Raw genomic sequence first — 24,261 nt, forward strand, 5'->3', positions numbered from 1 at the left:
AAATATAATAATCTACATACACATTTATTGAGGTCTAGATATAATAGTCATTATAGGTCTAAAATTTAGATCTACATTATAAATTACAGAATCTTAGACTCTATTTTAGATCTAATAAATCCTATCGTTAGCCTTTACTAGTTACTGAATATCATGTAGATCTAGATGTAAATCTAATCTAGAAAATATTTAAACTTATAGATAGAACTAGAAGTTTTTAAATAAGTCGGTAGATCTACAGATCTAGATTTTCTTTAGTCTAGAATAGTCTAGATCTAGTCTAGAATCTTTTCCTCATTAAATTATATTATTTTCGTAGAAACCAACGTGTTAGAGACATTGTCGGAAAATAAATTGGCTTGGCAGGATTATCAATGACCAAATGAATAAGCCAAATCATAGACTATATATATACAGGACTGCCAACTGTGCGCACCAAGCCTATATTTTTCAATTAAATAAGTCCCGTACACCGAGGCGTCCTTGGTTGCTAGATAGTGTTAGCAGAATGACTTCCGGTGAATTATTACACTATATAAAGGAACCATCCATAGACATATATATATATAGACTGGACGATAAAGAACAAATTATTATCGGAAATATTTGGGAAAAGATAAGTGTGTAGATCCACATCACAAACCTATATATATTTGCCTATGTCTATGATTATAAAACAAAGACAAAATATTGGGAATATGGCAGTTTTGCACTTTTCAAAACTAAAGATCAAAGGTATATATTGGCTGAAATGTTAGTCCTAGAATTTATAGCTCAATCGCCGCCATTTTTTTTTCACATAGATATAGTACATAAAACATATTGACTCCCCCCAAATAAAAATAACTTCCTACTTCCAGTCTATATTTATTTATGTCTATGGAACCATCACTAAAGATAAACACTTCGTTCAAGATATTTCTTATTTTGGTAACAGTGCTATAGACATTGCCAGATTTTTATAACAACAAAATCTAATTTACCAACTTAAAAAAAGAGCTTTTACATAGATAGTGTTCTAACTAGTTGATATATATATATATATATATAATTAAAAACCCATTAAGCACTTTTGTTCCAAAAACAAATTATAGTAGTGTGTATGGTCGTATATGTAGATCTAGTTTATAGCCATAGGTCACTAAGTCTGGGTCAAAGTTTACATGTTTACTACGTGTACAATTAATTTTGATTGAAGTAGGAACAATGATTCTAGAATTCTATTAGGTGAAGACAAAATTTGGAACAATCAATTTTTTTTTTATGTCTTTTAGAATAATTGGATGTTGTTTAGGATTTAATTAGCTTAAAAAATTAATAACTTGCAGAGCTGAAAGTTTTATGCATATTTTTCAATTAGTCATAAATACACGATTGCTAGTAATTTTTAATGGCTTCATTCTCCATTTGTATATATATAATGCATACTGCATGCTATCTTTAAGAAGAAAAAAACTACAAATAAATTTTAAAAAATAGGTATAGAATCTAGATGTAAATAAAAGTAGGTAAAGATGTCAGTGTGTAGGCTCAGGGACTCACTATTGTTATTTTTTTTTTTTAGACTGACTCACTCACAGACTTAACTTCTATCACCCATTATAGGCCTATAGGCTACCTAAGTAATAAATGACACTCTCAAAACTGTATTGACTCTTTCATTAATCGCTTACTTAACTCATATTAATAGTATACAATGTAAAAAGATATTGTCAAATGTGATGAAAAGAGAAATATATTATCCAAGCTGGCATTATCATTTAAACATCGTAAATGTCATAAAATAAGTTTATACCGGAAGTACCACATCTCACATTATGGTGTTGAACGAAACTTATGCTTAGTTACCCTTAGTGTTGGCAGTCCTGTATATATATAGTCTATGGCCAAATCTAGGCCACACTGGGAGGAAATGTAAACAATAATTAAAATTGAATTCATTTGTTCATTTCGCATTATTAAACAAAAACAACGAAAATAACCGCGATATTTTTTTGCTGTCGGCGGACTGTAAGGAACAAAAAAGCGGCAATGTTGAATAGCGGAAAATGTAAGCTTTTTTTTTTTTTATTAAATTTTTTTCCGGACAGTTCTGCTTAATGTGGAAAAGTATGTATATCTGCGAGTACCACCTAAAATTTCACCAGATCTAGAAGAAAATACCCAACCCTGGAGCCATGGAGAACATATATGTAGAGTAGGATGATCAAAATTCTAATCAACACGAGTAAATCGCGAGCGCTCGAAGAGTATAATCCTTCTTTGTCTCAATATTGTTTTTAAAAATACAGTGCAGGATGCGCAGACAGAATGCGCATAGACCCAGTATGAAGTTACTAATCCCTTAGTATAATTCCATGGTACGACATTCGAGATGTCATAGTCCAGCACTTGTCTTTGGACATTTTAGGCGTCGAGTGTGAGTTCATGTTCTTTGATTTGTTTCCTATTGGGATTTAGTTTCTTTCTATAAGTGACTGGCAAGGGTTTTGTGAGACTGGCAATGGTTAAGACATCTTTTCTAGCCCCTTCTTTGTGCTTAGATGGCATGCACTTCATTCTTATAAATTAGAGACGTCACTCCATTCTTAAAAAGAACTGCTTAGACGGATACGAGTTTCAGTTCTGTCTTGGTTATTAGAAAGTTTCGGTTGCCTCCGTGCAGGTTTGTAGCAATGACTGCTAGTGTTTTGTGTATGCTTGGACGTATTGTGCATAACTGGACGTATTGTGTATAACTGCCAGTGTATTGTGTATGACTTGACGTATTGTGTATAGCTGCCAGTGTATTGTGTATGACTTGACGTATTGTGTATAACTGCCAGTGTAGTGTGTATGACTTGACGTATTGTGTATAACTGCCAGTGTATTGTGTATGACTTGACGTATTGTGTATAGCTGCCAGTGTATTGTGTATGCTTGGACGTATTGTGTATAACTGGACGTATTGTGTATAGCTGCCAGTGTATTGTGTATGCTTGAACGTATTGTGTATAACTGGACGTATTGTGTATAGCTGCCAGTGTATTGTGTATGACTGGACGTATTGTGTATAGCTGCCAGTGTATTGTGTATAACTTGACGTATTGTTCATGGCTGGGCGTATTGTGTATGACTGCCAGTGCACTGTGTATTGTTGGACGTATTGTGTATGGCTGCCAGTGCACTGTGTATTGTTGGACGTATTGTGTATAACTGGACGTATTGTGTATAGCTGCCAGTGTATTGTGTATGACTGGACGTATTGTGTATAGCTGCCAGTGTATTGTGTATAACTTGACGTATTGTTCATGGCTGGGCGTATTGTGTATGACTGCCAGTGCACTGTGTATTGTTGGACGTATTGTGTATGGCTGCCAGTGCACTGTGTATTGTTGGACGTATTGTGTATGACTGCCAGTGCACTGTGTATTGTTGGACGTATTGTGTATGGCTGCCAGTGTATTGTATATAACTGGGCATATTGCGTATGGCTGGACGTATTGTGTATGACTGTCAGTGTCTTGTGTATGGCTGGATTCATTGTGTATGACTGCCAGTGTTTTGTATATGGCTGGACGTGGATTTTTACCATATGCATCTAGTTTGTATCACACAAATAGAACCAACACTCTAGGGGTATCATTTCTCTCTCCACTGATCAGGAGCAACACTCTTTCAGAGGTATCATTTCTCTCTCCACTGATCAGGAGCAACACTCTTTCAGAGGTATCATTTCTCTCTCCACAGATCAGGAGCAACACTCTTTCAGAGGTATCATTTCTCTCTCCACTGATCAGGAGCAACACTCTTTCAGAGGTATCATTTCTCTCTCCACAGATCAGGAGCAACACTCTTTCAGAGGTATCATTTCTCTCTCCACTGATCAGGAGCAACACTCTTTCAGAGGTATCATTTCTCTTTCCACAGATCAGGAGCAACACTCTTTCAGAGGTATCATTTCTCTCTCCACTGATCAGGAGCAACACTCTTTCAGAGGTATCATTTCTCTCTCCACTGATCAGGAGCAACACTCTTTCAGAGGTATCATTTCTCTTTCCACAGATCAGGAGCAACACTCTTTCAGAGGTATCATTTCTCTCTCCACTGATCAGGAGCAACACTATTTCAGGGGTATCATTTCTCTCTCCACTGATCAGGAGCAACACTATTTCAGGGGTATCATTTCTCTCTATACTGATCAGGAGCAACACTATTTCAGGGGTATCATTTCTCTCTCCACTGATCAGGAGCAACACTATTTCAGAGGTATCATTTCTCTCTCCACTGATCAGGAGCAACACTATTTCAGAGGTATCATTTCTCTCTCCACTGATCAGGAGCAACACTATTTCAGGGGTATCATTTCTCTCTCCAGTGATCAGGAGCAACACTATTTCAGGGGTATCATTTCTCTCTCCACTGATCAGGAGCAACACTATTTCAGAGGTATCATTTCTCTCTCCACTGATGAGGACCAACACTCTTTCAGAGGTATCATTTCTCTCTCCACAGATCAGGAGCAACACTCTTTCAGAGGTATCATTTCTCTCTCCACTGATCAGGAGCAACACTCTTTCAGAGGTATCATTTCTCTCTCCACTGATCAGGAGCAACACTCTTTCAGAGGTATCATTTCTCTCTCCACAGATCAGGAGCAACACTCTTTCAGAGGTATCATTTCTCTCTCCACTGATCAGGAGCAACACTCTTTCAGAGGTATCATTTCTCTCTCCACAGATCAGGAGCAACACTCTTTCAGAGGTATCATTTCTCTCTCCACTGATCAGGAGCAACACTCTTTCAGAGGTATCATTTCTCTTTCCACAGATCAGGAGCAACACTCTTTCAGAGGTATCATTTCTCTCTCCACTGATCAGGAGCAACACTCTTTCAGAGGTATCATTTCTCTCTCCACTGATCAGGAGCAACACTCTTTCAGAGGTATCATTTCTCTTTCCACAGATCAGGAGCAACACTCTTTCAGAGGTATCATTTCTCTCTCCACTGATCAGGAGCAACACTCTTTCAGAGGTATCATTATTCTCGTGAAATCCTAAAGAAAAGTTACAGATCTTAAGGAGCTCTGTGTAATAGGTTAATTATCGGATTATTTAATTTATTGTGGAATTGCCTTCAGTCTTGAGTTTATAATACTGAGGTTGTCAACAAAACGAAATAGAAATAAAATAATTATATATATATATATTTTGTTGCAACTCTAAGGCAAGCACTCTAGGAAAGTCAGGAGGTCATAATAAATGATGTATTTATTATAAGCTATCAACAAATAGTTAGACTTCCGCTATCAAATCACAGGAAGTAATGTCTTAAGTTCTATGAGTCCTACTTAATACTAAAACAGACCACCGACACACTTCCCAGTGTCGCTCCAGGTCTTCCAAAATAGTTCGCTAGTATCACATAGGACAGCACTTAGCCCCAGACCGTTCAGACTCCCATAACTCCAGCCTGATCTACAACAGTCTTTCTTCATGTAGAATCAACATATCTTGTACTACTTGCGTTGAATGTTGCTCTGATATAACTATTAAAGGGAAACAACTGTACATTTATATCCATATCTATCAATAAAAAAAGATTTATTTCCTTTAATAAATATCGAATTTAAATAATTAATACCAATAATTAATTGAATAATATTTTCCATTTATTCGTGTTTTTTTATGTACAATAAGTAAATGTGTAAAATTTCAACTTGATCAGAGGGTGTGAGAGAAATAACGTGTACAATTATATAAGGGGACAGAAGCTTATATATTTAGCCATTTCGCTTAATATTGATGGATTAAATTTCCTTGTTGGCAGCAAACAAAATAATTAATACTATTAACTAATTGACTTATTGGTTATATTGTTTTGTATTGATTCATGTTTTGTTAGGTACAATAAATAATTGTGAAAGTTTCAACTTGATCCGAGTGTGGGTGTGACAGAAATAACGTGTTGAAAATCTGGGGCAGACGTAGAGACAGACAGACAGACAGACAATGTTAGTTGATATAATATTTGCCAAAAACATTTTATTTTTAAAAACAAAACAAAGCTTATCTAATGAAAAGAACCACAGAATCACTGTCGTTTTTTTCTATACTGCAGGAATATCTGACCCTATTTTCTCTATACAACAAAACTAATTAATTACTTCATTTTTAAAAATTGATTCGTGCATTGTCATCCTTTTTAAATTATTAAAATAAATTTCCGCTTGATCCGAGAATGGGAAGGGGATGAAAAAACATGTACAAAACGAGTAAGGGAAATAACTACATGTATAAATAATATCAATAAGTAACATTTTTTTCCCTTTTTCAAAACCAAACAAAATAATTAATGGGCTACTTTATTGATTGTTTCATGTTTTGTTTCTGTACAACCAATAATTGTGTGAAGTTTCAGCTTGATCCGAGAATAGGTGTGGGACAAATAATGTGTACGAAAATTGCACCAGACAGAGTGAGTCGAGTGAGTGAGTCGAGTGAGTGAGTCGAGTGAGTGAGTCGAGTGAGTGAGTGAGTGAGTCGAGTGAGTGAGTGAGTCGAGTGAGTGAGTCGAGTGAGTGAGTGAGTCGAGTGAGTGAGTGAGTCGAGTGAGTGAGTGAGTGAGTCGAGTGAGTGAGTGAGTCGAGTGAGTGAGTGAGTGAGTCGAGTGAGTGAGTCGAGTGAGTGAGTGAGTCGAGTGAGTGAGTAGGTCGAGTGAGTGAGTGAGTCGAGTGAGTGAGTGAGTGAGTCGAGTGAGTGAGTGAGTCGAGTGAGTGAGTGAGTGAGTCGAGTGAGTGAGTGAGTCGAGTGAGTGAGTTGAGTGAGTGAGTTGAGTGAGTGAGTAGGTCGAGTGAGTGAGTGAGTCGAGTGAGTGAGTCGAGTGAGTGAGTGAGTGAGTCGAGTGAGTCGAGTGAGTGAGTCGAGTGAGTGAGTCGAGTGAGTGAGTGAGTCGAGTGAGTGAGTGAGTCGAGTGAGTGAGTCGAGTGAGTGAGTGAGTGAGTCGAGTGAGTGAGTCGAGTGAGTGAGTCGAGTGAGTAGGTCGAGTGAGTGAGTGAGTCGAGTGAGTGAGTGAGTGAGTCGAGTGAGTGAGTCGAGTGAGTGAGTGAGTCGAGTGAGTGAGTGAGTGAGTCGAGTGAGTCGAGTGAGTGAGTCGAGTGAGTGAGTCGAGTGAGTGAGTGAGTCGAGTGAGTGAGTGAGTCGAGTGAGTGAGTGAGTCGAGTGAGTGAGTAGGTCGAGTGAGTGAGTGAGTCGAGTGAGTGAGTAGGTCGAGTGAGTGAGTGAGTCGAGTGAGTGAGTGAGTCGAGTGAGTGAGTCGAGTGAGTGAGTGAGTCGAGTGAGTGAGTGAGTCGAGTGAGTGAGTGAGTCGAGTGAGTGAGTAGGTCGAGTGAGTGAGTGAGTCGAGTGAGTGAGTAGGTCGAGTGAGTGAGTGAGTCGAGTGAGTGAGTGAGTCGAGTGAGTGAGTAGGTCGAGTGAGTGAGTGAGTCGAGTGAGTGAGTGAGTCGAGTGAGTGAGTGAGTCGAGTGAGTGAGTCGAGTGAGTGAGTGAGTGAGTCGAAGGGGTGAGTTGAGTGAGTGAGTGAGTCGAGTGAGTGAGTGAGTGAGTGAGTCGAGTGAGTGAGTGAGTGAGTCGAGTGAGTGAGTGAGTCGAGTGAGTGAGTGAGTCGAGTGAGTGAGTAGGTCGAGTGAGTGAGTGAGTCGAGTGAGTGAGTGAGTCGATTGAGTGAGTGAGTCGAGTGAGTGAGTCGAGTGAGTGAGTGAGTGAGTCGAGTGAGTCGAGTGAGTGAGTCGATTGAGTGAGTGAGTTGAGTGAGTGAGTCGAGTGAGTGAGTGAGTCGAGTGGGTGAGTGAGTGAGTGAGTCGAGTGAGTGAGTCGAGTGAGTGAGTCGAGTGAGTGAGTGAGTGAGTCGAGTGAGTGAGTGAGTCGAGTGAGTGAGTGAGTCGATTGAGTGAGTGAGTCGACTGAGTGAGTGAGTCGACTGAGTGAGTGAGTCGATCTGTAAGCTTTGTAAAATGTGTGACATTCTGCTACCTAAGAGCAAGCTTGTGTATTTTAACCAGAAAACATGGAATATTGGACTGGGTAGAATTCAATAACTCCTTTTTATCGAACGTCTGTTTACCTTCAAGTGAACTATGGTTGTTAAATTATATCTGTTTTTTGTTTTAATTTGAACCGATTATTCTGAAACCAATAGGAGATGAGTTATTTAATTACAAAATAACATGAGCTTTAGTTTAAAAAGAAAATGATTTAAAGGTCCTTATATTTTAAAACATTCCCTGCTGCGTCTGAAATAAAAACTTTTGTATGTGATAATAAATGGATGACAAGCTTGTAGAAAGCCTAATGGAAAAGCTTTTTGGTTATTGTTCAAGATTGGATGATGAAACAAGATCTACATTGTGTAGGTGGAAGGGCACTGCTGGAAAACTGTGACAACTCAATGAAAGTATTAGCGATGTGTTATGGCATTTATTCATGCGCGCTCATAACACAATAAGGCGTGATATTAAAAAAACAAACAAAACAGACAAACAAAACTTGGTGGTAGGTCCTATGAGCAGCTCAATACACCTATACATGCCTCTTAAGGATAGTTATTTGTTACTAATGTTATTGACATTTCGTTATTAAGTTGAACAGAAATATATTAAATATATGCCATAAAATGTTTCTCATGACACATATCTTTCAAATACATTTTACCATCAATAAATAATAATATAATTTTAAAAATTCAATTTATACTAGATGCATACTTCTTTTTTTTCTGAAGCCCAAAGGGTAACCCATGACCAAAGGGTAACCCATGACCAAAGGGTAACCCATGACCAAAGGGTAACCCATGACCAAAGGGTAACCCATGACCAAAGGATTATCGAGTATAACGAATATTAAATGGATAAGAAATGAATATCAAATGCTACAAAATTAATGAGTCACAATAATAGATTCATATCAATTAAAGTTGCAAAAGGGAGATGACATACTCAGAAATAAGAAAAATACAATATAATTGTTAGTTCCCATATATAAAACACTGGGCTTTAATGCAAACACCATATTTTTTTAATTAGTGAAATAATGAATGAATGAATCTTTCAGAAGTATTAATAAACTGTGTTTTTACGAAGCACGAGTTGATGTGAAAACATTTCCCCTCGATAAGATCATGAAAATGTGTGCACATGGTTCTAATTTAAGACCATGACGAATTCAATTAAATTAAGACAAGAAGTGCGAATTAATATTGGGGCCCTTTCGTGGTGTCCAAATCTAGATGTCGAAACAGGCCAGTTTTAATCGGTTCCAATAATATAGTAAACACTTTGTGGAACTCATTGTACCCCGTCATTTATTTACGTCTATATGAACATCTATTGTTTCAGTGCTTTAGTATTGGATTGTATACTCTATAATGTTTTGATTTCTGTTTCAAGCAGGATCAAGAAACTATGTCTAGAGTCAGAAACCTAACACAAATAGCTTGCCTAGTCTTTGCCCTTTGGACAGCTGAAGCTATTAACGTCTTGGGAAAGACTTTTCGATTGCAAACTGGCACTGATGTTAGCATGCTGGTCAGTGGTGGTCAGTTATCGGCAAGATCACTGTTGTCATGCTCTTTTCAATGTCTTTCGGCCAACTGTTCGGTGTTCAGTTACAGCAGGCTAACGTCCGAGTGTCTGCTTGGGTCTGGAACACAGCCGCCAGGGTCAAGACCTTCTAGTGGACAGTCTGTCTATGTGGGGACGTGGGCAGAAGTTCTAATCTCACATCCATATGTCACACCATCTCTACCTGTACAGACGGCCAGTTCAGAAATGTTAGATTCAAGCCATCAAACTACCGCGGTCGAAATGTTCATGACTAACGTTACTAATGCTACTTTAGAAGCTATGTATTCTCCGACACCAACATTTCCCATAGCAGTAGAGACTATTGCAACGATTGTTAGTTACATTACAACGGAAGTTGAAATATTTGATCCTTTGAGTAGCGAGGGTCAGACTATTGTCACAATTGATCTATCTAGTACAATAGAAGAAGATACCGTTGCCTTAATATCTTCTTCTAGTGGAGAGACTTCTGCAACAATTGATCCAACTAGTACAGTAGAAAAGGATACTACTGCCATAATCTATCCATCTAGTACAATGGAAGAAGATACTACTGCCATAATCTATCCATCTAGTACAGTGGAAGAAAAAGATACTGTTGCTACAATCGATCCATCTAGCACAGTGGAGGAAGATATTACTTCATCCATTGATATTTCTAGTACTATTGAATCACATACTCTGCCGACAGACAGATCGACAACTGAGATTTTGTCGACAACGTCGGAAGCTACGGTAACCCCCCAGGCAGGTTTGACTTGTAGCGCCATCTATGGTTATGTAGCAACGTTCAGTAACTCTTTATCCGCCTGCATCTTCGTGTCCAGCACAGCTACAAATTATACGACTGCTGACGATGTCTGCAGGGGGAAGGCGGGACGGCTAGTCACAATGAAGAGCTTGGCTAAAAGGGATTTAATTCTGCAATCCATCTATGAGCAAGCAGCCGACAAAAGCAAACTGTGGATTGGTCTTCGAAAGTCTGTAAGTGTAGACCTGTGGTCAGACAATCTTACGATGACAGACACAGAGAAGACGTTGCCTTTCTACGGTGTCTTTACCTGCACTTTATCTGCATGTGGATGTTTTGCCTACGACAAAACAACAGACAAATTAACGGACACGATCTGTGTTAGTAATCTCCCGTACATTTGTGAGCAAATAGTTTAAGTGTACTTAGCTCTCAGTTTTGTTCTTTTTGTAGTTTTACTTTTATAGAATGGATAAACTACTTTTATAGAATGGATAAACTACTTACTTTTATAGAATGGATAAACTACTTACTTTTATAGAATGGATAAATTACTTAATTTTATAGAATGGATAAACTACTTACTTTTATAGAATGGATAAATTACTTAATTTTATAGTATGGATAAACTAATTACTTTTATAGAATGGATAAACTACTTACTTTTATAGAATGGATAAATTACTTAATTTTATAGTATGGATAAACTAATTACTTTTATAGAATGGATAAACTACTTACTTTTATAGAATGGATAAATTACTTAATTTTATAGAATGGATAAACTACTTACTTTTATAGAATGGATAAATTACTTAATTTTATAGAATGGATAAACTACTTACTTTTATAGAATGGATAAACTACTTTTATAGAATGGATAAACTACTTACTTTTATAGAATGGATAAACTACTTACTTTTATAGAATGGATAAATTACTTAATTTTATAGAATGGATAAACTACTTACTTTTATAGAATGGATAAATTACTTAATTTTATAGTATAGATAAACTAATTACTTTTATAGAATGGATAAACTACTTACTTTTATAGAATGGATAAATTACTTAATTTTATAGAATGGATAAACTACTTACTTTTATAGAATGGATAAACTACTTTTATAGAATGGATAAACTACTTACTTTTATAGAATGGATAAACTACTTACTTTTATAGAATGGATAAACTACTTACTTTTATAGAATGGATAAATTACTTAATTTTATAGAATGGATAAACTACTTACTTTTATAGAATGGATAAATTACTTAATTTTATAGAATGGATAAACTACTTACTTTTATAGAATGGATAAACTACTTTTATAGAATGGATAAACTACTTACTTTTATAGAATGGATAAATTACTTAATTTTATAGAATGGATAAACTACTTACTTTTATAGAATGGATAAACTACTTACTTTTATAGAATGGATAAATTACTTAATTTTATAGAATGGATAAACTACTTACTTTTATAGAATGGATAAACTACTTACTTTTATAGAATGGATAAACTACTTAATTTTATAGAATGGATAAACTACTTACTTTTATAGAATGGATAAACTACTTACTTTTATAGAATGGATAAAGTACTTACTTTTATAGAATGGATAAATTACTTAATTTTATAGAATGGATAAACTACTTACTTTTATAGAATGGATAAACTACTTACTTTTATAGAATGGATAAATTACTTAATTTTATAGAATGGATAAACTACTTACTTTTATAGAATGGATAAACTACTTACTTTTATAGAATGGATAAACTACTTAATTTTATAGAATGGATAAACTACTTACTTTTATAGAATGGATAAACTACTTACTTTTATAGAATGGATAAACTACTTACTTTTATAGAATGGATAAACTACTTACTTTTATAGAATGGATAAACTACTTACTTTAGAATGAGCTTTTATTCAATGAATCACTCTGCTGTGTATATCTCTTATTCCAATAGGGGACCATGTCCAAACTTACAATCTGAAATCAACATTAGAGCTCACTAAATCCCTCTCCCTATGTTTCTTAGATTACACTTTGAAAAGTTGATAGTTCTCAAACTGGAAATGCTAACAATTTTGAGCGTAAATAATTAGTTTAACATTTATCCAATACCAATATTAGTAAGAGATTTCAGGACATCACAAGGAAATTCTAACTTTAAGTTGTGAGATAGACAGTTTCGAAAGTTACTCACTGGAAATGTACTCACCAGTAATTTGTTTTAAGCCACCGGATATTTACGCACACAAAATGTAAGCACATGAAAATTAGACACTCTTTAATAGCTAGGACCAATTTGACCGATTGACCACATTGCCTGGTAGGGGCCCCGCAATTGACATTTAGCATTTCACTATCAGTTATGGCTCTAGTCCCAGGCTTTTAAAGATGTAGGACTTTCAGAGTTAATAAGACAAGAAACAAAACGATGAAATCAAGTCTTCAAGCAACTTGTTGCCTCTGTACAGTTCTTGGCAGAAAGAAACTTGGCATTCCATGGGTCTTAGTAGCGAGTTGGAAGTCTACATAATGACAATCTTCTTGGTGAATAGTTATGAAAATTGTATCCAGTTCTGCAGGATCGTATACAGAAAATTATTTTAAAAAGATATGAAAACGTTGCTAGAATCAAGTCAGTAAAGTATTTTGCAGTGATTGTTGCCTACACTCCTGATATCAGCCATCAGAAACAACTGTGCTAAGATTTGTCGCCGATGGCACACACTCTGATGTCCCAGTAGGAGTTTATGAACATTTTAAAAAGTTTATCATAGTTGAGAGCAGCACTGGTGAAAATGTATTCAACACCATTATAAGAGAAACCTTATAAGAGAATGCTGGTACCGGAAGTTGAAAACATTAGAGGACAAGGCGCTATGAAAATGGAGCTCATATGAAGGGGGAAAAAAATTATGGAATGAAATTCACGATCTTTCTATACCGGCTGTGAGTGTCTAAATGTTATATTGTTCTTGGAGATTTGTTCAAATGCTATGACATTTTTTTGGAACTCTGCAGCGACTATATACACTTTTTGCTGTTTTTTAAAAGTACGTGAAAGGTCTGTCTGCTAAGCCATTATCAGAAACACGATGCGACTGTAGAATGGAAAGTGTTATAACTGTAAAATTCCAAGCTGCAGAAATGTGTGATGTTCTGGAAGAACTAGCAGGAAGCAGCAGATGATGCTATAGGAAAAGTGAGGCTGAATCCTTTGTTGGCTAAATGAGAAACTAAAGGTTTTTGGTTGCACTATCTTTCTGGCACTCTTTACTGTTTTAAGTAAATTTTACTACGATGGACCTTCAAAGTAACTCCATGGATTGGTTAAAGACATATCGATAAATAGGCTTTGAGGCTGTTTTAAATGATGCCAGTGTGCATAAAAATGAGTTAGAAATTGATCTCATGTTTCAAAAGAAGTGCGGACGCCAAAAAAAAAAGTTTATTTATGAATGTTCTCATGAACCCATTTCAGACCCCAAGACAGAATTTAGAATAAACGTTTTCAACCAAGTTGTTGACAAGCCATTCTAATCTCTTCAACCATGGCTTATGCAGCTGAGAAACGTCACAAACTCTCTTGATATCTCTGGACTTTTCAGAATATGACATTGGACAAAATCAGAAAATGTTCAGCAGACACGTAGATTGCTCTGAAAGACATCCCAAAAAGAAATATATATTTTCTAAGGAAATGGAGACAATAAATCAAATACTGCCTACTCAGCAACAAAAGTCCAGGGAACTGTTTAAATATCTTGTTAGTCTAGTGCAGTGCTGCCCAAACTACGGCCCGCTGGCCATATCCGGCCCGCGACGTGGTTCTGACCGGCTCGCCAAAAAATCGGCACAAAATGTAGAAAAAAACAAACAAAAAAAAACCCATAAAGGTTGAAAAATGTATTTTGTGTGTGTCAGGACTCTACTTGGATGTATTTCAGACTAATCTATTGTCTTCTTAGTTAGTCATGTTCAGTTTTTGTTGGGTTTTTTTTTGGCGATAAGAATTGACAGTTATTTTAGAGTCTTGGACGATTCCGCGGCTGTCTTGAGCCGCTAAGGAAAGAGTCGCTAAGTTACGTCTAGAGTTGAGCGAGTGACGAAAGTATTTACCAAGAAGTCGAGAAAATGAATCGGCTGTAATGGAGGCTACAGAGGTGCTCACATTTTAAGTGATGGAATAAAATCGTCCTAAAAAATGCATTTGAAGCTGTGCCGCCTTTCTGGCATGACAACTGCAAAACGAGTGGACGATGTTTGTGAAAATCTTCATTCAAAACTAAATGACAGAGCAACAGATTTTGAAATCATTTTTATTGCCGCTGAGGAGTGCCACAAACAGGAACTGATTGACTTACAAAGCCAGACTTCCATGCTTGAGAAAGTTCCGGCAATACAGACAAACGATTTCTAAGCCGCGTTGTCCTCATAAACCTTGCACATTTCCGAAAACAGTTGCTGGGTAGGATCACAATGTTTACAAGCACTTAATTAAGTAAAAAAAAACTTGTTCAGTTATAAGACACCTGAGACCCTTGTTAGGTAATTGACTTATGGCTGTAAGTAGGCCTACTGAAGCCACGGGATTGTTATAAAACTATTTAAAAGGATTTATTCTCTATTTCAGCTATCTGTATCTTTTCATTAATGTTCCCCGCGACACGAGTGTCGGAAATGTAAATGGCCCGCAGGCTGTATAAGGTTGGGCATCACTGGTCTACTGAATTCCCTAATTTGTTAACTGCCCTGAGATTAAATTAAATTGGGTCCGCAATTCGTAAGGCCGGGCCTATAATTGCAACTTTAATTTTGAACATAATTTTTTTTAAATTAACGTATATTTTATCCTTAGGCTATGTGCTAGTGGTGGCGTTTTCCAAAATAAAAACTATAACTATTTTAACTGCATTTTCATAATAAAAAACAAAAACATAAAAAAAAACAAAAACAAAAACAAAAAATAACAACTGATAAAACGGGAACAAAATAATCATGAGAATGTTGGGGGCTCCGAATGAAGTCGTTGTATAATATAGACATCACTGAATTCAGGGGAGGGGTGTAGATAATTCTCCGCTCATTCCTTCAGCTCCACCACCAACCCCTAAGGTTGAAGGGGGATTTTTTTGGTATTGATAATTAAGCAATTTGTGTCAATAATTACTTACTAATGCAAATACTTTATATTAATTGTTAGCATTTTAAAATATATATTATAATTATTTGTCTAGCTTCAACATTTTTCTCACACCCATCATTTTACTAAGAATATATTAGTCTGTAAACATTGAATGCCTTCACCGTGAATTCATCGAAGCATAATTTCGTTGCCAACATTACATACGTATACATTCTACCTGTATCGGACAGTCGTTGTCCTATAGACAAGTAGAGAGGAACGTAAGTTTCTATTCCTTAGACTGGGCCTTTTGTCCCAGCTAGATACATATTGATTTATTTTAGTCCACAGGCTAGTTCTATCCCATATTCTCCCCTTCCTTTTCATCTAACTAGTTTATGTAATGTTAGAAATTACTATTCAATGTGACTTGTGAATCTCTACTTCATGAAAAAAGTAATTTATCTCCCCCTGATTACAACCTGTTATTATTTTAGTTATCTACCCTGATAGCATCCCTTTGTTATTTTACCTCCCCTGATAAGACCCTGTATTATTATTTCAGTTATCTCCTCTGATAGCATCCCTTTGTTTTGTTATTTTATCTCCCCTGAAATAGCCCATTATTATTAACTCGTAAGCTCCCTTGGCTACTTTAAATATCACACATTGTAGAATCAGTGATTTTTTTTTTTCTTTTTGTGATGTGAAGCTTTGGCTTATCAGATGCTGAAGACCCTCCCAGAGGACCTCTACATCCCTGCAGTGTCATTAACGCCGACATGCTTATTTTGTATTGTCACAGCCTGTACCCCATTTAGGTGATCTGCCTAAGGCTCAGAAGTCTCCGCTGATTTAGCAAACTCAACCGAGACCGGTCACTGGCTTCTGCAATCGATAGCCGCACTGGTTCTCTGCCTCCACAGACTGTTGTTGTTACCGGGCGTTGACATGTAGCACCAAACGTGCTGGTATATGCCTAGACCGCTGTAGGCATAATATATCTTATACCAGAATGATTTGAATAACTTTACTGTGGGTAGCCATAGGTCGACTCTATACAGACTAAAGCAACTTTGATCCAATGAAATAATTGTAGTAGACTTTAAAGGTTGTAGATTTATACATATGTTTAACCAGGATTAAATTTCTCGGGGGGGGGGGGTAAAAATGTCCCATTGTCCTTTAAAAAAACATTTATTAATTATTAAGAGCCAAATAATCACTTTATAATATATATATAAAGGAGCTATTGTCTTTTAAAAAATAAATTAGCAAAAAAGCATAGGCTTCTCTTGTTTTGGTCAAATTAAGGGAAACAAATGTGTAAATAGAATTTATTTCTTTATAGAGTTACTGTAACGTTTGTTTTGGTCCAATCAGCGAAACTAGAGTGTATGTGTCTCCGTTAGTTCATCTAGTCGTGCAAGTGGAAGACTTCAACTCTGCTAAATCAGTCTTTTTTTCGTGGCTGATTCACGCAACACGTTCTATACTCTAATGACCTAGGAAAGAAGTTGCACTTGTATGAATTATCGTAAAAAGAAAACAATATCATTAAACTCAGTTAATATAAAATGTCACTTGTTTATTATTCATGTTTAACATCTTGCGCCATACAATGGAAACACTGTCTTTGTTTAACCCAATAGTTTTACTTTCTTTCTTATATTGCACGTGATATAGTGATGTATATTTACATATATACATGAATAGAATCAATACAGATTCTGTTTATACAATCAAGCCTTAGTTTAAAATTGAAACAAAAAAAGCCAATAAACTTCCTCAAACTTCAGACCAACAGAATCAACAACAGGAACACGAAACACATACATTTAAAGAGTATCGCACACTCACATGAAACTGTTGACAGTATCAATAATATATCAACAGAAGAACACTACCAAGTGACCAATTGACCAAGAATCACTAAAGTCACACGGCGGGTGCAATGCGTTGCTAAGAGCATTGGGGAAGGGGAGAGAACTGGCCACTGAACTGTTTTGACTTTGGCTTTCAAGTTTGTTCTGGATTGGGACAACAACATTGGGATACATGTCATATTTCAGGGAATACTGTATGGTCAGTACTACGTCTTTTTAATTCATTAAACACCTTCAATTTTATTACTTTAATTCAAAATCTTATTAATGAAACTTCATCGCCACAGTATATACACCATTATTTCTTAAACCACCAGAATATAGAAGCTTAGATCTAGATCTCCATCCACAACAAGAAATACACATTATAAAGGGGGACACAAAGGATACTGTCATAGCAACTAAATCATACGAGGATCAAAACATTACATTCCTGTCTTAAATATTTCAAAGTTGACTGTCAAAATAAATCTCAAAAGAATTAGACATGGATACATCTGATTCATTCAACGTCAATCTCTAGATTGTTTAAATGTATAATACTAGGACACAATAGTTGTTATATCTTAGTTTACTTGAAAAAAAAAAACAACTTAAAAAAAAACACAGATCTTGTTTGAAAAACATATCTCTCCCCTTCACTGCACAGAATTTATCACTTATTTATCAATTCATTATGTTTTCCCTTTCAGACCTCACAATAATCTCTAGGGCAGACCATGTGAAGGTCATCTGTGTCCTTGGCTGGTGGTTTACAAGCAGGGTGTCACGTGGCCAGAACAACAAACAACCACCTTTACTTTCCCCAACTAAAGTCAGATACCCATTAGAGCATGAGTGGACCCAGGGGCGTACTAAAAATCCCGAAATTCAAAATTCTAATTCTTCACCGAGATTAGAACCCAGGACCTAAGGTTCGGAATCCAAGAGCTTAACCACTCAGCCACCGCGTCTACGTCCATATAAAAGTATGTATCAACAGATGGAACCTAAAATCATCGCAACAAAATATCTATAAAAAAAAGGGACACGACCGATTGTAGTGTTATTTGGATACATCTGTACTGATACAGAAATATAAGAACGAGTCTTGAGTTCTGATGACACTCAAGTCTACACAGTGTTTTAGTCCCCGGGTCTTTTGTTTGCGTTTGTAATTCTCACTGTGCAATCAAAACTTTCAACAAATAACCAAATGACTATTCAAAAGTATCATTTATTGGCTATACAAGACATGAGTTGCACACGAATGACTTCTATGTTTTATAGAGGAATAGTAACAAACAGTTATACTCTATGTACCCAAACAAACCAGTAAATGAAATGTTATTGAAAAAAAATAAAACTAACGCTAATTCTCTTCTTCTTTTTTCTTTATTGCATCACTCACTTGGACACGAACAATTAGACTTTCACTTTAGTTCTTGTGTTGAAAAGAGATCAGTGAGACAATTATATTGTCCCAAGGACCAGTTTTAACTTTTCTGATACTTGCGTGAAAGATAAAGTGGAAAAAGTCTTAACAGCAAGACTGAATACTACGTCATGATAGAAGGAAATAATACTACGTCATGATAGCAAGACTGAATACTACGTCATGATAGAAGGATTGAATACTACGTCATGATAGAAGGATTGAATACTACGTCATGATAGAAGGAAATAATACTACGTCATGATAGTAGGATTGAATACTACGTCATGATAGAAGGATTGAATACTACGTCATGATAGAAGGAAATAATACTACGTCATGATAGTAGGATTGAATACTACGTCATGATAGAAGGATTGAATACTACGTCATGATAGAAGGAAATAATACTACGTCATGATAGCAAGACTGAATACTACGTCATGATAGAAGGATTGAATACTACGTCATGATAGAAGGATTGAATACTACGTCATGATAGAAGGAAATAATACTACGTCATGATAGTAGGATTGAATACTACGTCATGATAGAAGGAAATAATACTACGTCATGATAGTAGGATTGAATACTACGTCATGATAGAAGGATTGAATACTACGTCATGATAGAAGGAAATAATACTACGTCATGATAGTAGGATTAAATACTACATCATGATATAAAGATTGAATACTACGTCATGATAGAAGGATTGAATACTAAGTAGTGGAACTAAACTTGTTGTAACGGTGCTTTAATCCGATAGCTTCAAAAAAAAAAAAAGAAGAGAATTAGAGGCTGAAAGAGAAACAGGTGTCCACATTGTGTACACTTTTTTGTAACTTTCAAATCAATTTTTTCTTTTTCTTTTGGTTTAGTTTTCCCATGAATTAAAACATGAAGGATAAAATGAGAAAATGTCCTTAAGTGGGGGCCTGGGGGGATTTTCGAATTCTCCTCCCACCCAAGTCACGTCACTGCACTACTTCCCCAATATTCTATTCAAGTCACAAATGGAACAAAAGTATTTAGTGCGAATGATAACATTTTTATGCTTCTCTTATATCATCAGCATTCTTAATTATTTCCTTCAAAAACATGACAGACAGACAGGCGGACAAAAAAAAAAGCAACAAAAAAAAAAAAAAAAAAACGAAATTAAAAAATCATATATTGATTGTAAATAAGTAAAAGATAAAAGTTCTGTACAAATGAGATTTAAAAAAATGTACATACATAAAACCTTTTCCATATATAATATAATCTGTGAATGCTATGTATAATTATACATTGATACAAAGTACATCATAAGATTTTATAAGTACGATAAAGTCCCAATACTGTTAAACGCCATAGTTTATACGAAATTCGCGAAACTTCCGGTCAGACATAGGCTGTTTTAACACGACCAATCGGAAGAAATCCTTCCTTGGGGATAGACGGCACTGGTGGAGGTGTTCCCACAAACTTGTGAGGCGTGCTCTGCATGGAGCTCGAACTGGGACCCACCTCCTCGTAGTGACCGTAGCTGGAGACGGAGCCATTGTGGAAGCCTGACGTGCTGTCACTAAGGTCTGAGTTGTGATAGGCCGAGTTGGTATGGGTACAGCAGCACCTGCCATTGGCTAGCTGGTAGTGAACGCTGCCCGAGTCCAGGATGGGTATCTCGTACATGTCATTGTGGATGGTCTCGCACCTGACCCCGTTGCAGGAGGTTGGAACTCGCCTGTGCGGGTGCTGGAGCGTCACGTTTTGCGGCATGTACTGCATGTTCCCATTCATATGGCACGGAATGTTCTCTGGAGGTTTCCTATGCTGGACGTCAGGCATGGCGAACATGAGCTTCTCCCAGAACCAGGGGTCATCATACTTTAAGTAAGTTCTAGTCCTCATGTACACCTTCAAGGTACTGTCCAGTTTCTCGGTGTCAAGGTCGTGCATGAGGATCAATATGACCCGATTTCTCCTCTCATTCAAAACCTGTTGGTGAGCAGTCTGAAACTCAAAGCGACACCACTCAGAGTCTAGAAAGTTATCAGATACAACCAGTATAGTCCGCTTACTGGCCTCCACACTTCGAACGATGGTTTCAGCTATGCAGGCACCGACAGGGAAGTCCCTGTAGTGGACACACAGTTGAAACTTCTTGTCGCCGTTCTCCAGCCTGGGCGCCAGCTGGTGGATCACAAAGTCCTCGTCCTTGCTGCTGTAGGAGATGAAGGCATCATAAGGCCTGTCATTGTCGTCAGTAGCCTTTGCCATTTTGAAAACACGAAGACCGAAACGCGTGAAACAGAGAACCTGCAGGAAGTCTCTGTTCATGTAGGCCACAATCAGCAGGGCCAGACCGAAAGCTATGACTACACATGCGGCGATCAGGGCGTAGGTTTCTCCCTTGGCTGAAGAAGAGTGCACGCTGTTTCTGGACATGTTAGTGGGAAACGATTGGTTCTCGCTACAGAGTTCAATCTGAAAGTCCAGCAAAGTAAATCCATCTTGATAGTAACTTTGCTGACCGAGGCTATTAGAACTACACTTAATGTCTGAGATGTCTTCAATGCAGTCCGCGCTGTCTCTGATAAACAGAACAAACTTACAAACAAAGTCAAGCTGACAGCTATAAGGATTTTGACTCAGAGAAAATCGAACTTTCAAACCACTTTCCCTAGAACGATTGACAAATCCCCAAAGACCATCTATAGGGAGCGTGTTGAGATCATTTTCCCTAAGGTTAATTAGGTAAAGATAAGGTGGTAACAACAGAGCTTGAGGGTCTATCAAACTTATAAAGTTGTTCTGAAGAAAAATTCTCTCCAGATTCTCCAACCCGCTAAAGACACCGGGAGATATGATCGTCAACAGATTATTGTTTAAGAACAACGACCTGACAGACTTCATTCCTTTAAAAGTATTGTTTTCCACAGTGTGGATGTGGCTGTTGTTTAGATAAAGATCCACGACGTGGGTCAGCCCAAGAAAGGAATGTTCACGGAGGCTAGGGAGGTTGTTGCCATCAAGGCGGAGTAGAGTAGCACCTTCTGGTATTTTTCCGGGCACGTCAGTGAGGTTGGCGTTGAAGCAGTGAACCTGGTGAATGTTGAGGAACTTGTCGCCGATGTAGCACTGGCAGGAGGAAGGGCAGGTGTACTTGCAATGGCACACGTCGTAGTCACAGCACACGCACGTTTTGTCGCAGTGTTTCTCGTAGTGGCAAAGAAACTCGTCACTCCTCAGAGAGGTGATGGGCATTTTGGTAGAATACAATGGGCTAATGCATCCGTAAGTTAAAGTGGTCTGAAAAGTGGGCAGAGTTCCCGTGTCTTTGAATTTCCTGTCATACCAGTCTTTCAGCCATTCCAGTTTACAATCACAGACCAGGGGATTGTACACAAGATTGAAGGTGGGTTTAGACAACAGGTTGTAAGCTATCTCAACCTCATCCTGAGACAGTGTGGTCAAATTGTTAACGCTCAGGTCCACGTATCTCAGGTTAGACAAAGTCTTAAAGGTATGCGAAGATATTTGGTGGATATTGTTATTGCTTATATCCAATGTCTCAAGAGATCTCGGCAGCTGGTTTCTAAGCAGGGTGGTAATTTTGTTGTAACTTAATTGAAGGAATTTTAAATGGTTTAAATATCTGAATATATTGTTCATGGCAGTGATCTTATTGTGGGACAGATCTATGAACGTCAGTCGTGGAGAACTCGTAAAAAAATCGTCATCTAAATGGCTCAGCAAATTGAAGGACAAGTAAATAGTTTTCACATTGTCACACCCTTTAAACATCCTGAAAGGGAGAGAACTCAGCAAATTATGGCTCAGCGAAATGGTTTGCAGTTCTTTAAGATCTTGGAATGTCTGAGCAATGACTTTAGTGATGTTATTAAAGCTAGCATCAAGATCCTGGAGAGCCACATTACCGTAAAGAAAAGGCAACTCTTGAAGAGCATTGTGAGATACATTGAGGTGCTTCATCTGTTTGAACTTGAAGAAAAGATCGCTGTTCAATACTCTGAGATGGTTATAGCTTAGATTCATATTGACAATGTGCTCCAAGGTCCCAACTACTTGCGGCATCAATTCTTGTAAACTGTTGAAGCTAAGATCCAAGCTCTCCAATTTTCCCAAACCCATGAATGCTTCGCTTTGGACAACTTTGATGTTGTTGTTATTTAATAGAAGATGAACCAAATTGGTCATATTTTGAGAAAATCTGACAGGCACGTCTGTAATTAAGTTATAAGATAAGTCCAATGTGATGAGATTTGTCTGAGACCCAAAGGCATTGCTATTGAGACCAACTATTCTATTATAGCTGACATTCAAGACTTCTAATCGCAGGTCTGACATTGTGTTCTCATTGATTTTAGTAAGTCTGTTTCTAGACAAATTTAAAATTCGAAGTCGTTTAGAAATATCCGATATCTCTAGCCAAATACTATCGGTCAGTCTCGACTCCACCATTTCCAGTTCGACCAAATTTGAAACTGCTTTCAGAAATTGTCTTTGGATGTAGATAATTGGATTTCTGGACATGTATAAGTATTGCAGATTGTCACACCCTAACAAAAAATCTTTCTTTATCTCAGTCAGAGAATTGTTGGAAAGATCCATCAAGTATAAACTCGAAAAGTTCTTCAACGGGAGGTGGTCATAGTTTTCAATGAGATTTCCAGATAAATACAAATAGTGAAGGTTCAGCAAATTCTCAGACAACCAATTTGGAATCTCTGTCAGGAGGTTATTGCGCATGTCAAGACTCTCAAGATTGTGTAAAGATTTCCCTCCACAGTTGATGCCGAGATCTTCAAGATTGGCCAAATGGTTGAAGGACAAGTTCAGATTCTTTAAAGACGTGTAGGAACAGAGTGAGAACAAATTTCTTAATGAACTGTGAGAGATCTCCAGAGTTTCCAAAAGTTGCATGTTTGACAGAAGATTGGCGTCGAGTTCTCTGATATTAGCATATTGTACAGACAGCTTCTTCAAATAGGTCAAACCTTCAAACGCACCCCTGAAAAATAAATTATGAAGATTTTAGAAACATGTTAAAAGAAAAGTTCTTCTTCAATCATCTTCAATTGGATTGCTCAAAGACGTAAGATCTTCAGGTATTTTGAATCTCATTAGACAGTAAAACTTTCTAGGTAGAGTAGTGAAGTAGTAACCAGTTTAAACCTTTGATGAATACTTGGATTTTATTTAGGACCATGTTCTGATTCTGAATCTAAACATTTTTAAAGACGAGCTGTATATTATTTCGGGAGATCGAGGTCATCGAGGTCAGTTAGTCAAAATAAATTTACATTAAAACTGGAAAACTGGACACAGGAACCAAAAACAAATAAAGCGTAGTAACCATGGCGCTAATGGGCTCAGTGTCGGCCCTTAATGAAAAAGATGAAATAAATGCAAGAAAACTGTTACATTGAAAAAGATGGTAGCATACATAAG

At 37.1% G+C, this 24,261-nt stretch overlaps 1 protein-coding gene across 5 annotated transcripts in view; it reads right to left on the minus strand.

The window, feature by feature from the left end:
* Positions 1–17,074: 17,074 nt before the first annotated feature.
* The window catches only part of LOC106069664 (toll-like receptor Tollo), a 95,762-nt gene continuing 88,575 nt past the window's right edge, over positions 17,075–24,261 (minus strand). For all 5 annotated transcript variants that reach the window (XM_013229365.2, XM_013229366.2, XM_013229364.2 and 2 more), the window contains one exon: positions 17,075–23,821. In XM_013229365.2, the coding sequence (XP_013084819.2) occupies positions 20,188–23,821 (3,634 nt within the window). In that variant the 3' untranslated portion in view covers positions 17,075–20,187. The remainder of the gene's footprint in view (positions 23,822–24,261) is intronic.

The sequence above is a fragment of the Biomphalaria glabrata genome, chromosome 6, assembly GCF_947242115.1.
Source record: "Biomphalaria glabrata chromosome 6, xgBioGlab47.1, whole genome shotgun sequence".
NCBI lineage: Eukaryota > Metazoa > Mollusca > Gastropoda > Planorbidae > Biomphalaria > Biomphalaria glabrata.